The sequence below is a fragment of the Myxocyprinus asiaticus genome, chromosome 16 (genome assembly GCF_019703515.2).
Source record: "Myxocyprinus asiaticus isolate MX2 ecotype Aquarium Trade chromosome 16, UBuf_Myxa_2, whole genome shotgun sequence".
NCBI lineage: Eukaryota > Metazoa > Chordata > Actinopteri > Cypriniformes > Catostomidae > Myxocyprinus > Myxocyprinus asiaticus.
In genome coordinates this window covers 42,432,778-42,448,391 of record NC_059359.1, presented here as the reverse complement: position 1 = coordinate 42,448,391, position 15,614 = coordinate 42,432,778, and the positions used below count along the sequence as shown (strand labels likewise).

General features: G+C 39.8%; 1 protein-coding gene across 1 annotated transcript in view; it reads left to right on the top strand.

The window, feature by feature from the left end:
• bckdhb (branched chain keto acid dehydrogenase E1 subunit beta) overlaps positions 1–15,614 on the top strand; it is a 138,666-nt gene that overhangs the window by 94,324 nt on the left and 28,728 nt on the right. Inside the window, exon 9 of the mRNA XM_051721591.1 lies at positions 14,384–14,470. Coding sequence (XP_051577551.1) covers positions 14,384–14,470 — 87 coding nt within the window. The remainder of the gene's footprint in view (positions 1–14,383; positions 14,471–15,614) is intronic.

Here is a 15,614-nt window from a genome sequence, read left to right as displayed (position 1 = left end):
GATTCCATTCATGATTCTTTTGGTATTTTTGAGGAAGAAACATTTTTAAATAAGAAATGCAGTTTTGTATTGATGACCATTTCATAGGTGTTTACACCTTTTTATTCATTAATATATTTTATTAAATACATTTTTATAAAATATCAGTAATTATAACAAAACCCAGACATTAACTACACATTGTCTCACGAGTTGGACATGGTGAAATAAATGACTTTGATTCACTAAAATGAAACAGTTGATATGAGTAATTAATAGCGTTATTGGTTTTGCAGTGTAGTTTCAAAAGAATCGAATCATACGAATCATTCAGTGCAGGGAATCAGCCTACCCTGGTTGTGCTTAAGGTGACCAGATGTCCCGATAAAACTGGGACAGTCCTGATTTAAGAAGTTCAGTTACTTAAAATAAGTGTTTTAAATTGACATGGCTGCACTTCGTGCTTTTTCTGTCGTGAGAAAACAACAGAGAGTAACGAAAGAATCACTCATCCACCAATTTAATTTAAATGGAGTAATTTTCTCCGTGCAGCACCTGCAACTCATTATAATTCCACACCATCCCACAGCTGCTGCTAGCCCACGGCGGGAAAAGTAGTTTAGACTGCAGAATAGTGTAGTTACAAACATCTACCAGAAGGGGCTAACTGCCCATGCTAACCAGTCAAGCACTGACTGCTTATTGAAATGCCTTGTACTCTGGATTCCCTTGCCACTTCCTCAACTCTTAAGTGGGACAAATTGAAGGTGTTTATAGCAGGTTCTTGATGTTTCTGTTGCTGCATCAGGCCTGTGGTCTGTGCTTTGTGGTGGTGGCCTGTTTTGAGGGATAAAGGCAGGGCACATCAGGCCGTGAGTGGGCTGAACTGGCTTTGATTGGGGTTTATGGCTTGTTAGGATCTATTTCTGTCTGAGGTCTCCCCTGCTGTCCAAGCTTCTAATTGGGCAGGTCTGGCTGAGGTCCTGTCGTTCTGATGTGCATGTGCATAAATAAGAGTGCTTATGTTATAATCCAGCCTCTTGTTTCCCATGCTTGCTAAGAGCACTGCTTGTCTTGTTTAAGTGCTGAGTAAGAAATCATGCTGTACTTGAAGTCCATTTGTCATGAAGATCACATGTTGCTGTGTGAGTTATGACCCTGTGGTGTCCCTGATTAAAGATTCACAAACCGCTCAAAAATAACGTTCCACAGTAACACCGAGTCCACTTTGTCAGCAGGAATCTAATTGTCCTGTTATGTCTAAATAGACTGCAATCAAAAGGTGGTCCTATGTAGGGTGGACATTTGGTTTGTCTAAACAATCGATACATTTTGACCAACAAAACCATATTTGGTTTGTCGAAACCAAGGGGTCAGTGTTATTATTTGACTTAATTTCAAATAAAACAATAACGTATGAAATATCTAATGTTCTACAACGTGAAGTTTTTACGAACTCGAATCTGTATCTTCTATACAGTTATTATTAACAGTAATACATTAACAGTCAATTAAACAATTCACAAATTCATACTAGTCATATCAAGTCATTTTTATTTGTATAGCGCCTTTCAACACACATCGTTTCAAAGCAGTTTTACAGAAAATCATGCATTAACAGAAAATGAAACTGTAATATCTATAAAGTCTCGGAGTCATCACTGTGTAGTTTGATCAAATATGATTGTGAATTGTGTTTAAAAATAAGTAATTAAATAAGAATTGTATTTATAACCCCAGTGAGCAAGCCAAAGGCGACTGTGGCAAGGAACAGCATGGATGTATAAAAAATACACTGGACTGAAAATATATTAAGAGGAAAATACCAATACTTGTATTTCTTATGTGTATTTATTTATATTCTATTTAAACAATAGACTACATTCACATACTTCTGTGGCTGTTTCATGTTTTCAAGTTTGCATTAGAACAGTTTGTCAGTCAAAAATCAAACTTTGTATGAATAAAGCTTTGGTTAAAGAAAAATATTTGTCTTGTGTTTTGTGAGTTTCATGCTGTTCACCACTTAAGTTTTGTTATTGTTAATTATTAAGCGATTTTCATTTATTAATATTAACAATTGTGGATGAAATTTGCAACCCTACAACATATAAATTGCTAATAACTCATTATGTTATACTAGATGTTTTTACCAGTCACCTTTGGTGTCATAGCTCAGGATAATCGCTAGTTAAAGGTTTGGGACTGTGCATGTTCTTGTGGTGCCATCAGCCAATCAATGTTGCCATGACATAATTGTTTCTGCTACTCTTGTAGGATGGGATATCGATACAGATATCCTGATTCGATTCGATTCACAAGCTCTCGATTTGATTCCGATTTGATTAGATTATGATTCACAAGCTCTCGATTCAATTCTGATTTCGATTTGATTCGATTCACAAGCTCTCAATTCAAATTTGATTCAATTCTGATTCACAAGCTCTCCTTTCGATTCCAAATTCGATTTAATTCCGATTCCCAAGCTCCCGATTTCATTCTGATAAATTTTTGCACATTTAATTTAAAATGTCCATTTTGCTTACATCTGATACGATTTCGATACCACAGCAAAATACTAAAACTATAAAAACTCATTTGAGTTAGCAATGCTTGTTCTCAAGTAATTATTCAAAACAAGTAAACAGTTGGTAATAAGAACAAATAAATAAATTACAAGTTTTAGGAATAGATTAGGTGCTCAGATAGACAGAGAAGGACATAGCTGCAGGCAGGGCTCCAAAAAGGGCGGGATCTTCAAACCACCAGCAAAGATATAGTGAGCCCCTAACCCCTAACATGTGTGGAAGTGACGCATCCTTTTGGAGTTGGTGCAGCCGCCTTTTTGGAGTAACCTCTCCCCTTTTGGAGAAACCACTCCCCCTTTTGGAGATTCCATCCCCATTTGGAGATCTCTGGCCTGCAGCAGCTATGCCTACTTGGATAGACACCACACTTACACAATACACACTCCATCCACTGGGGGGAGTACCTCTGTACTCCTTTACAGTTCCCTGTACCGGAAGGGGAATTGACTATTTGACAGAGGACTCTGAGCAAGTGGAGGTGGATCCAGGTGACGTCAATCAGATGGAGATGCTGAGAGATGCTCCAAGCTAGGTGGAGAAGCGGACACAGCCCCTGTGTCTTGGAAAAAAATCCATCCATTTTACTCTCTTTTCCCTTTCTCTGTTGTTGGGGATAGATAGGACAATTTATTTTGGGATTTTAATCCTTCCGTTCTGAACTGCACATGCCGCTTGTGCAAGTAGTTTTCTCTTCATTGGACCAGGAGGAGGATGTCAGATGTATCCTGGGGCACAAAAAAAATTATAGCATTTATGGCTCAGGTGATTGACTCATAATCTCTGTGCCCAGAACTGAGTGCTAATGAGCAGAGATGCTAGCATGCAAGTTGTGCACTTCTGGGGCTGCATGCCAGCTGAGCAACTTCCATTGAGATGAATGGGAATGGTTATGGATAGTTACATTGCCTGGCCAAAAAAAAAAAAGGTTGCTGTTTGGATTTAAATAAGCAGATACTTAGGAGCCTATGATTTGATCATTATTGATGTGTGTGGAGGTTGGGGCATGGTCAAGCGCCAATTTGTGAATGGAGAGCGAGATCGAGAGATGAGAGCAGTATGGAGTCCCACCTGTGGGTGTTGTCTCTAACAGCTGTTTGTGTTTTGCAGTGAGGGTGTAGAGGGATAAAAAGGGGCAGTCCAGACCGAGAGGGGAGAGAGAGAACGACACCCGAAGTTGGATGTGTATGTTTGTGTGCCTGTGCTGAATAGCCATTAGTGTGTGCATTGCAGTAAAATAGTGTGTGAAATAAAAACTTGCGTGGATTGTTAAATCCTTCCTCCTTGTCAAGAGAGTTAAGAACCATATCATACTGGTGCCAAAACCCGGGAAGGAGGTAGGATACGCTGCTATGGAGTCCTCAGAACCCTCGCCGGCGCATCCACCAGGCCCTCATGGAGCTGCAGAAGGAGCAGCAACAACACTTTGAGACGCTCCTTCAGGCCCAACAGGAGGACCAGCGGGTCTTGTAGAGCTCGTTACCCCAGGAGGGGCCGTCCGTTGCGACCCCGGCAGCAGCACACCCCCACGTGATGCTTGCTAAAATGGGGGTTCAGGACGACACAGAGTTCTACGTGGAGTTGTTTGAGCGCACAGCCAAAGCACTAAGATGGCCGCGGGTGCAATGGACTGTACAAACCTCCATTTTGGGTACAAATTAGCTGACATTTACTGCTTTATTGAGGGAAATTTGTGTGGATGGGTCCTGTAACAAAGTATCTTGGTGTGTTGTGTGCAATTCACTGGCTGGGGAGGCAGAGCCGGGGCCATCTACATCAGCTCCGCGTCAGAATGACGTAAGGGAGGGGGAAGTCTCGGCTTCCCCAGCCTTTAGAGGATTCCCTGCAGGGGATTTGCCTCTGGAGCAGACGCGAGACGAGACCCTTAAACATGCCTTTGATCAAGTGAAAGTGATTGATGGTCAACATCTCCAGCCAGACATCGTGCTCACATATCCTTATTTTTCAGTTATTAAGGATCGGTTGTATCGAGGGACACAGGACGCTCAAACAAAGGAGGATACAACCCAATTGTTAGTACCGAAGAGCCATCATGAAATGTTATTCCAGACGGCTCATATTCCGATGGTGTCACATAGGGAGAGAAAAACTCTAATGTCGTCTAATGGCCCGTTTCTATTGGCCGGGCATTCACGGGGATGTTCGCAGTTGTTGTGTGGCATGCCGTGAATGTCAGCTGGTGAATTCGCCGGCCACCCCAAGAGTGCCTTTGCTCCCGCTTCCTTTGATCAAGGTCCCCTTCGAAAGAATTGGCATGGATCATTATAGCGGATGGCACATGGGCATGTGTTGTGGAGGCACTCTACAGAATCATCTCCCGAGTGGGGATTCCAAAAGACTCCTCACTGATGAAGGCACTATATTCATGTCATGTACACAACGCAAGCTTTACAAATTATTGGGGATTAAATAGATTCGGACAAGCGTTAACCCACCCGCAAATGGATGGCTTGGTCGAACGGTTTAGTCAGACCCTGAAAAACATGATTTGTAAGTTCGTGCACGAAGGTGCTCGGAATTGGGAGAAGTGGCTTGAACTCCTGTTATTCGCAGTGCGAGAGGTCCCGCAAGCCTCCACAGGATTTTCCCTGTTCAAATTATTATACGGTCGTAAGTAGGGCCCAACCGATATGGGATTTTTGAGACCGATACCGATTTTAGAGAGGGAAAATTCACCGATTACCGATATGGTGGCCGATATAGTTAATTTTTGAGCTGGAATGAAAACGGACCTTTTCTATGTGGATTGTGCACTGATTTTGCACTGATGTGGCTATGCAAATGTACTCAGAAGGCTGCATTCTTAAATATTTTTATCAAAGAATATTTGACATTTGACATGTACATTGTCAACAAATTCTAGAAATGAAATGAACACTGAGAAAATAAAGAATAAATAAATAATACAATAAATAACTAAATAAACATCAGTACTGTTTAGTATCAGTCAATTGCTGACCATTTAAATAAAGAATAAATAAAAATAATATAAATAGCCAAATAAATATGAGTAGTACTGTTTAGTGTCAGTCAAATTAGGGGCAGGTTGTAAAACAAGAAGCATTTACACCTGCCAAATCAAGAGATAAACAGTGGCAGCGGTGTTACACCATATTCTACTATACAAGTTCAGGAGAAACTTTCAACAATGGAAAACCAGACTTTTAAATATTACATTTTGTAAATGCAATGACTGGAAGTGTACGGTTGAAAGGGGTACCAAACTGTGAATCCTGAACAAAACTGTGATGAATACATGTTTACACATGAGCTTCCACTCAGCTGACAAGGTATGAAAGTAGCTATGTGGTTAGCTAGTTAGCTATAAGATCATTGTCACGGAGAGTAAAAGATGGACATTGTTTATTTACTTTCCAGCATTGCGTCTCACCAACTAGATAACAACATAGCATGAAATCAACACTCAACAGACACAATCCACCACCACACTGTTGTCTGCTGAGCTGCAAAAAGATGCTCTGATGTTTACCTTTCAATCTGCTACGTTACTGACTGCACTGACAAAATATAGCTGGCTAACATAGCAAACAGATGTGATAAATATGAGTGACATGGTTGTCAGGGACAGGGTTACTGTTATATTAGTTATATTGAAAAGGGAAAATGATGGGGTCATTGTTTATTAACTTTCCAGTATGTATTTCACAAAATAGTTAACACCTTACCGTGAAGACACCGCTTAGCTCCGCACTGTCTGCAGAACCACCGTTAGCTCAGCACTGTAAACAGTGAAGTCGGAGCACGCTCTGCTGGACAAACTATGTTATGACACCAATTCTAAATCAACCCAAGCATTGTTTTCTGTATTATATGTTCTGAAAAAAAGTTTTCATATCTGTGCATATCTAAAAACATATACACCGATACGATATATCTGTAAAAGGCTAATATTGGCCAACCGATAAATCAGTCGGGCACTAGTCGTAATCTTGTGGCATCTTAGTGTGTGTGCCTGTGCTGAAAAGCCATTAGTGTGTGCATTGCAGTAAAATAGTGTGTGAAATAAAAATGTATGTGGATTGTTTAACCGGCTCCCGCTTCCTCCTTGTCAAGAGAGTTAAGAACATTGTTACACTGTGCCAGCTGAAACATATTAATCAATAATTATTTTAACCCTAACCGATGCAGTGTGTGGCTTCTCATTTCTTAAACAGCCATGTCGGAAGATGTATCCTGTGGTCATGGAAAAGGTGTTACTCTGTTTCAGAAGGGGCAAATTAGTGGCCAGCAAAGAAAACTGGGTGAAGAACTGTCCAAACCCATTATTAAAACCTGGAATGATAGTGGAAAACCGTCAGCTTTGCGGAAGTAATGTGGTCAGAAAAAATCTTGAATGATCGTGATCAGAGATCACTAAAACGCTTGAAGTCACATCGTAATAAATCGACAGTAAAACTCACAGCTATGTTTAATAGTGAAAGTAAGAGCATTTCCACACGCACAATTCGAAGAGAACTTACAGGATTGGGACTAAACAGCTGTGTGGCCACAAGAAAGCCACTTGTTAGTGAGGCTAATCGTAAAAAACGACTTCAGTTTGCTAGGGAGCTTAAAGATTGGACTGTGGAGCAATGGAAAAAGGTCATGTGGTCTGTTGAGTGTAGATTTGGCCTATTCCAAAGCGATGGGCACGTCAGTGTAAGAAGGGCAGCACATAAAGCGATACACACGTCATGCATAGTGCCCTCTACAAGCCTGTGGAGGCAGTGTTATGATCTGGGGTTGCTTCAATTGGTCAGGTCTAGGCTCAGCAACATTATGTGGCAATAAAATAAAGTCACCTGACTACCTGAATGTACTGAATGACCAGGTTATCCCATCTGATGGCACGGGCGTATTCCAGGATGACAATGCCAAGATTCATCAGACTCAAATTGTGACAGAGTGGTTCAGGGAGCATGAGGAATCATTTTCACACATGAATTGGCCACCACAGAGTCCTGACCTTAACCCCATTTAAAGTCTTTGGGATGTGCTGGAGAAGACTTTACAAAGTGGTTTGACTCTCCTGTCATCAATACAAGATCTCGGCCAAAAATGTATGCAACTCTGGACAGAAATAAATGTTACGTTGCATAAAGTTGTTGAAACAATGCCACGATGAATGCGTGCCATAATCAATGCTAAAGGCGGTCCAACGAAATATTAGAGTATGTAACTTTTTTGACCAGGCAGTGTACTTTTAGGTGCAGTACATTAGACCTTCTATACCAGCATGGTCTGATTCTTGTCCAGTGGTACCCAGTGACCTCAGAACCCACGAGTGTCCATTTGTGGGACTCCTATGTGCCCTCCTGGCACATAATGTGGTACAGTGTGGTATGCTGGTGAACACAGGCCTCATTATGAAGGGTGTGTATGGGAATAGCAGTAGACATGACATTTCTCTCCAGTGAGCGGCCTGTCCTAATCACAGCCCTGCAACACAATATGCAGTATAGGAGCCGCCACCGTTGCCACTGCGGGACAAAGCACACAGACACACTGGAAGCAGGGCAGAGAGGACATTAACCCCTCATGTACTAGATTTCACAACCAACCACTTCTCATTTCTTATGTTCCAAATCTCTATATCTACTCTATATTCCTATTTAAAGTAATAGTTCACCCAGAAATAAAATTTGGCATCTTTTATTCTAGTGATGTATCGATCCGATACCTTGATTGGTATCATTCCAATACTGACGTTTTTAAATGGATCGGGTATTGGAGAGACGAGAAAAAATACTTAATACAAAGGGAAAACAAATGTATTTTTCTTACCCTTTTGGCAAATACTTTAGTTTTTTCTTGTTTTAAGCATAAACCAAATTTTGTCAGATTTCTTTGAAAATGATGCTTTGTATACATCACTCTGCATCTCAAGGAATTTTTTCTTGTATTAAGGATGTTTACATTTTGATAAAAAAAACACAGTAAGAAAATTATTTTTTGCTGTGCAAGTAAAATGTTGCTAATGGCGTTTCATGTTGACATCAATATATCTAGTAGAGTAATGGTGATATAAGTAGCATGTAGATGGTAATGGTAAATCCTCAATGTAAGCTGTTGTGATGCTTTTAGATTTTCATATGGTCTCCTGTTTTTACTTCTCCCTCCTACACAAGATTCTCTGATCTTTTACTGTAAAAAAAACATTGTAATATCCATGGATCTTTCAGAAGCCTGGCTAAAATGTCCTACCTTTTCAAACACACTTATTAGATCTTAATAAATAATGTTGTTGTCATGATGTGTGTCAATTGTGCTGCAAGAAAGCTGTGTTACTGAAGGCCTCGGTTTGACAAAGAACATTGTGTGTAATTGTTGGTCCCTGCGTAGCATGTAATTATTTTGGGGTATTGTGTAACTCCATTTAAATTCCTATATTTGTGACTGTATTGCTGTCCCTTTACATTATGGTTCAGAGCCCATTTAGGAGACTCGGAAAATAAAAAAGGATCTGTGAAGGACTGCTAAACCATATGAAACTACATCCTCAAAACCAGCAGGGTTAAAGCTCTGTCTGCAATTAGTACAGTTGTGCTCAAAAGTTTGCATACCCTTGGAGAACTGGTAATATATGTACCATTTTTAAAGAAAACATGAGTGCGCAGGCAAAACACATTTCTTTTATTTCTTATGGGATTCATATTCAACTGTAGGTTATAACAGAATGGCACAATCATAAAACAAAACATGGCAACAAAGAAAAAAATTAAATGACCCCTGTTCAAAAGTCTGCATACCCTTAGTTCTTAATACTGTGTATTGCCCCCTTTAGCATCAATGACAATGTGCAGTCTTTTGTAATAATTGTCTATGAGGCACCAAATTCTTGCAGGTGGTATAGCTGCCCATTCGTCTTGGCAAAATGCCTCCAAGTCATGCAAAGTCTTTGGTCGTCTTGCATGAACCGCACATTTGAGATCTCCCCAGAGTGGCTTGATGATATTTAGGTCAGAAGACTGAAGGCCACTCCAGAACCTTCACCTTTTTCTGCTGTAACCACTGGAGGGTCAACTTGGCCTTGTGCTTAGGGTCATTGTCATGCTGGAAAGTCCAAGAGCATCCCATGCGCAGCTGTCGTGCAGAAGAATGCAAATTTTCTGCCAGTATTTTCTGATAACATGCTGCATTCATCTTGCCATCAATTTTCACAAGATTCCCCGTGCATTTAGAGCTCACACACCCCCAAATCATCAGTGAGCCACCACCATGCTTCACAGTGGGGATGGTATTCTTTACACTATAGGCCTTGTTGACCCCTCTCCAAACATAGCGCTTATGGTTGTGACCATAAAGTTCTATTTTGGTCTCGTCACTCCAAATTACAGTGTGCCAGAAGATGTGAGGCGTGTCAAGGTGTTGTTTTTTGTGGCATTGGCGCAGTAAAGGCTTCTTTCTAGCAACTCGACCATGCAGCTCATTTTTTTTCAAGTATCGTCATATTGTGCTCCTTGAAACCACCACACCATCTTTTTCCAGAGCAGCCTGTATTTCTCCTGAGGTTACCTGTGGGTTTTTCTTTGTATCCCGAACAATTCTTCTGGCAGTTGTGGTTGAAATCTTTCTTGGTCTACCTGACCTTGGCTTGGTATCAAGAGATCCCCGAATTTTCCACTTCTTAATAAGTGATTGAACAGTACTGACTGGCATTTTCAAGGCTTTGGATATCTTTTTATATCCTTTTCCATCTTTATAAAGTTCCATTACCTTGTTACGCAGGTCTTTTGACAGTTCTTTTCTGCTCCCCATAGCTCAGTATCTAGCCTGCTCAGTGCATCCACATGAGAGCTAACAAACTCATTGACTGTTTATACACAGACACTAATTGCAATTTAAAAAGCCACAGGTGTGGGAAATTAACCTTTAATTGCCATTTAAACCTGTGTGTGTCACCTTGTGTGTCTGTAACAAGGCCAAACATTCAAGGGTATGTAAACTTTTGATCAGGGCCATTTGGGTGATTTCTGTTATCATTATGATATAAAAAGGAGCCAAACAATTATGTGATGATAAATGGCTTCATATGATCACTATCCTTAAATAAAAGACAGTTTTTTTTTTTTTTTTTTTTTTTTTTGCATGATCAGTCATATTTTCAAAATCAATGCCAAAATGTCACAATTTCTGCCAGGGTATGCAGACTTCTGAGCACAACTGTATGTTTTTTAATACTAGAAAACTAATTGTTTTTCTGTCAAGAAGAATTATTGTCTTTAAAATCCTCTTAGAGAAAAGTTCCCCTAATTTAAAATCACCCAAGTATGAGCATCCAAAAACAACCTTCTGTCTAGATTCATATTGTGTAGTGTCTTGGGTCAACAAGCCTTTGAAATTAGTATCTTGAGCTTTGGTGGTGTTGAGAGCCCAGCAGTTAATAAGCAGTTGTATGACTGTGCCGGCCACTAGCTCATTCCTTTTTAGAAGGGCAGCGTTCTAAACCAGAGAGCCAACGAGACAAACATTCAGCCGTACAGACGAGCGAGACACATACGCACTGCACATTGTACAATAAAATTATCATCCGCACCACAGGCCGTAGTTAATGTCAACACATTAGATTCTCGTTAAATTGTCTTTTCATATATGGAGACACAGACATGTGTTTTAAGATGCCACTGGAACCTCAAAGACAAAATTGCATGACTTAATTTTGGACTTGTTTGTATTTCTTGGTCTTCTTTCTCGAGATGATTTTCTGGCAAATGGAAGGCCATTTTGACTGACAGTAATATCTTAAATCAATTTCCAGATATCTAAAATACCTAATCTAGCATGTTAAAATACATTTACAGACATCAAAAATGAGCATTTTTCTAGTAGTAATTAAATTGTTGATATCAGGAATGGATATTTGTACTAGAAACAGAGTAAATATTGATATAAAACAATATATCATTTTTACAAGTAAGAAGACATATGATGTATAGCTAATATATGAAATTGTAATTTCATCTAGTAGAAATTAGATATTGGTAACTGCATTTTGAACAGGAGTGAATGACAGATCATTGTGATAATGGAGTTAGAGATATCAATAATTGTTTGATATCAAAAATGGGTATTTCTGCAAATAATGCCATAATTTTTTTATATCAAGAATTAAAGTTTTTACTAGTACAAACCAGGGACTAGAAACTAAATGTTTTTCATTTTGGTTCATTCTGAGCAAAAACTGTTTTTTTTTCAATCCGGCATTCCGTTGCCTCCTATTCAGTTGGTAACTGCAACTGGAACATGCACTTTCATTATATAGGAAAGAGTGGTCAGGATATTCACCTTTTATTTTGTATTAAGGATGTTTACATTTTGATAAAAAAAACACAGTAAGAAAATTATTTTTTGCTGTGCAAGTAAAATGTTGCTAATGGCGTTTCATGTTGACGTCAATATATCTAGTAGAGTAATGGTGATATAAGTAGCATGTAGATGGTAATGGTAAATCCTCAATGTAAGCTGTTGTGATGCTTTTAGATTTTCATATGGTCTCCTGTTTTTACTTCTCCCTCCTACACAAGATTCTCTGATCTTTTACTGTAAAAAAAACATTGTAATATCCATGGATCTTTCAGAAGCCTGGCTAAAATGTCCTACCTTTTCAAACACACTTATTAGATCTTAATAAATAATGTTGTTGTCATGATGTGTGTCAATTGTGCTGCAAGAAAGCTGTGTTACTGAAGGCCTCGGTTTGACAAAGAACATTGTGTGTAATTGTTGGTCCCTGCGTAGCATGTAATTATTTTGGGGTATTGTGTAACTCCATTTAAATTCCTATATTTGTGACTGTATTGCTGTCCCTTTACATTATGGTTCAGAGCCCATTTAGGAGACTAGGAAAATAAAAAAGGATCTGTGAAGGACTGCTAAACCATATGAAACTACATCCTCAAAACCAGCAAAACCTGCACTTTCATTATATAGGAAAGAGTGGTCAGGATATTCACCTTTTATTTTCCATGGAAAAGAGAAAGTCATTCAAGTTTGTGACAACATGAGGAGACTGAAATTAAGGTGTTTTTATTCTTATTTGTTTTTATTCTTAGAATTAATGTGGTATATTGCTGTGGTGTTGCAGGTGTAATTTTTCCCTTTCTCTTGCTCTAATGTGAAGCTCCAGAAAAAGCAGATGATCTCCAGCTCTGTTAGCTGTCACATCGCATTCATCTGAGCGAATGCACAACCATCCTCCAGTCCTCACTTGTCAGCTACTTTCGACACAGTGAACCACAAGATTCTCCTGTCCACCCACTCTGACCTGGGCATCATAAGAACTGCGCTTGGATGGGTTGAGTCATACCTCATTGGCAAGATCTTTCAAGGTCACCTGGAGAGGAGAGGTGTCCAAGTCACACCAGCTGACCACTGGTGTTCCTCAAGAATCAGTGCTTGGACCCCTTCTCTTCTCGATATACACAACATCACTCGGACCAATCATTGAGGCACATGGCTTTTCCTACCACTGCTACGCAGATGACACGCAACTCTACCTGTTGTTCCAGCCTGATGACCCTACTGTCTCAGCTCGTATCTCTGCCTGCCTTTTGGAGATCTCGGCCTGGATGAAAAAACAGCACCTTCAGCTCAACCTTTCCAAGACAGAACACTTCGTGATCCCAGCCAACCCATCTGTTGACCACAACCTCAGTATTCATCTTGGTTCAACTACCCTAACACCAACCAGAACAGCTCGGACCCTGGGAGTGGTGGTAGATAACCAGCTTAATTTACCTCCCACATCTCATCAACCGCCCGGTCTTGCAGATTCGCACTCTGCAACATCAGGAAAATCAGACCCTTTCTGTCTGAATATGCTGCACTGCTCCTGGTCCAAGCTCTGATAATATCACGACTGGACTACTGTAATGATTTGTTGGCTGGCCTCCCAGCTAACACAGTTAAACCACTGCAGATGGTCCAGAATGCAGCAGCACATCTGGTCTTCAGTCAGCCAAAAAGGGCTCATGTCACCCCGCTCTTGATTATACTTGACTGGCTACCTGTAGCTGCCCGCATCAAATTCAAGGCTTCGACTCTGGCCTTTAGGACAGCCAATGGAACCCCACCCTCTTACTTAAATTCACTTCTCCAGGTCTATGCTCCAACTTGCTCTCTGCGGTCTATGAAGGAGCCTGGTGGTAACTTAACAGAGAGGCTCAAAGTCTATTTCACGATCATTAGGCTGAACAGCAATGGGAAAGCTTTAACATTTGTACCACTCCGCTTGTGTTTGTGCCATTCCAACCAAAGTAATGAGAGCAGTACGGAGAGCTTTAGGTGGGGATTTTGATTAATCCCTGTGACATTACATATGTACAGCAGTAGGTGGCAACAAATGAGTGTCTTTTATATAAGTGAGTTTTCGACAGAGTTAACTTGTTTAGAAACAGCCTAAGCTGTCGTTACTAGTTCTAAAGTGACTTTTTCGAATTGGTAAACGAGGTTTGGGTGCATTTCATGAGCCATGACTGCTTTGGCTGTTTATTAGCAAAATCCTGAATCGATGGTGTAAGAAAGTAAGTTCGACAAGAGCATTTTTGAAAATAAGAAAATTACACGAATTAGGGATTTATTTTGATTTTCTAAATTGGTTTGGGAAATTACCTAAGCGCAACTGAGCATGTTCACAAGCTGCCAGGCCACACTATGTATGTATGTATGTATGTATGTGTGTGTGTGTGTGTATATATATAAACATTAAGATTTGTTCTTTCAATAAGCCACTACCAAATAAACCTTGATAGGAAATCTTAACTCCAATTGTTTTAAGCTTATTTTCTCTTTTCTTGCAGTCGGTAGTGAAGACTGGTCGGCTGCTCATAAGTCATGAAGCTCCGGTGACCGGAGGCTTTGCAGCAGAGATCAGCTCTACTGTTCAGGTAAGAAGTGCATGAGCAATCAAGGGTCGATCTTGATGATGTACAGATGACAGAAGTCTCGTCCTTACAGCTGTATGGTTTGCTGCTCCATCTCGTAGTTTTTTTCCCCCTTGTTTTTACAAAAACCTAGTCAACATGAAACACAGTTCCCGGTGGGTTTTACTTCTGGCATCTGAAGTATTTCAAATAAAATTGGCAGGACTGATTTTTATCTATACAGAATTAATTGGATTGTGAAAAGTGGGTGTAATAGACCTACCTATCTCTGAAAAAATAAAATATTGAAGTTGCCACCTTTTTGCCAGGTTATTTATTTTATTTTTACCTGTAGATTTGCTCAAATCACTGGTGAAAATTGTCATTTTGTTTATCCAGAATAATGGATTACTTAGTAAATATTTATTCATAGCATTTAATTTTTTTGGTTTTCACCATCGTCATCATTTATGTTTATCTTTTTCTGAAAAAGTATTAACAAATTAAACAATTTCAGCCAGGGAAGTTTTTTTTAAATTTGCTTGATTTGACCTGAAATAACCCCAGTGCATCAAGATTTATGTCTTAAAGGTCAGGGTTACAGAGAAAATGTTTCTTTGTTCACTGTTTAATTCATTTAAAGCTGCTTTGCACATACAAACCTACACATTTATGTGTATCTCAGGTATCAGCAAGCTTGTGTTGATGTGGAAGTTTTATTCATAGACTCTGCCATACATAGTTGCAGGGTCAGCCTTTACACACAAACATCAGTCACGTTTCCATTGACGTCAAAGTTTGTTAAAGCACCTGTGTGTGTGCAATTGAGCGACGTGGGCACGTTGGGCAGCCTGAGTCAGCCGGATGTGGACAGATAATGACATTGAACAGAAAAGGCGCTATAAAAAGGCTTTTAGCAGCACATTGCGTAATATTGAACATACATACGTCTACAATAAAAGAGCTAACGAATCTTCGAAAAGGAGTTTTTGCTTTGTTAGTCCTTATCAACGTTTTCTGGAATGATGCCAGAATATCATAGACTTGAAAGTGTCTTTTGACTTGGGCCTGTTGAAAACCACATAACAACTACTCAGAACACTATAGCAACCACCTAGCAACACCCTTGCAATGTGGCAGTGAGTTTTGAATGGGCAAACACCCCTCA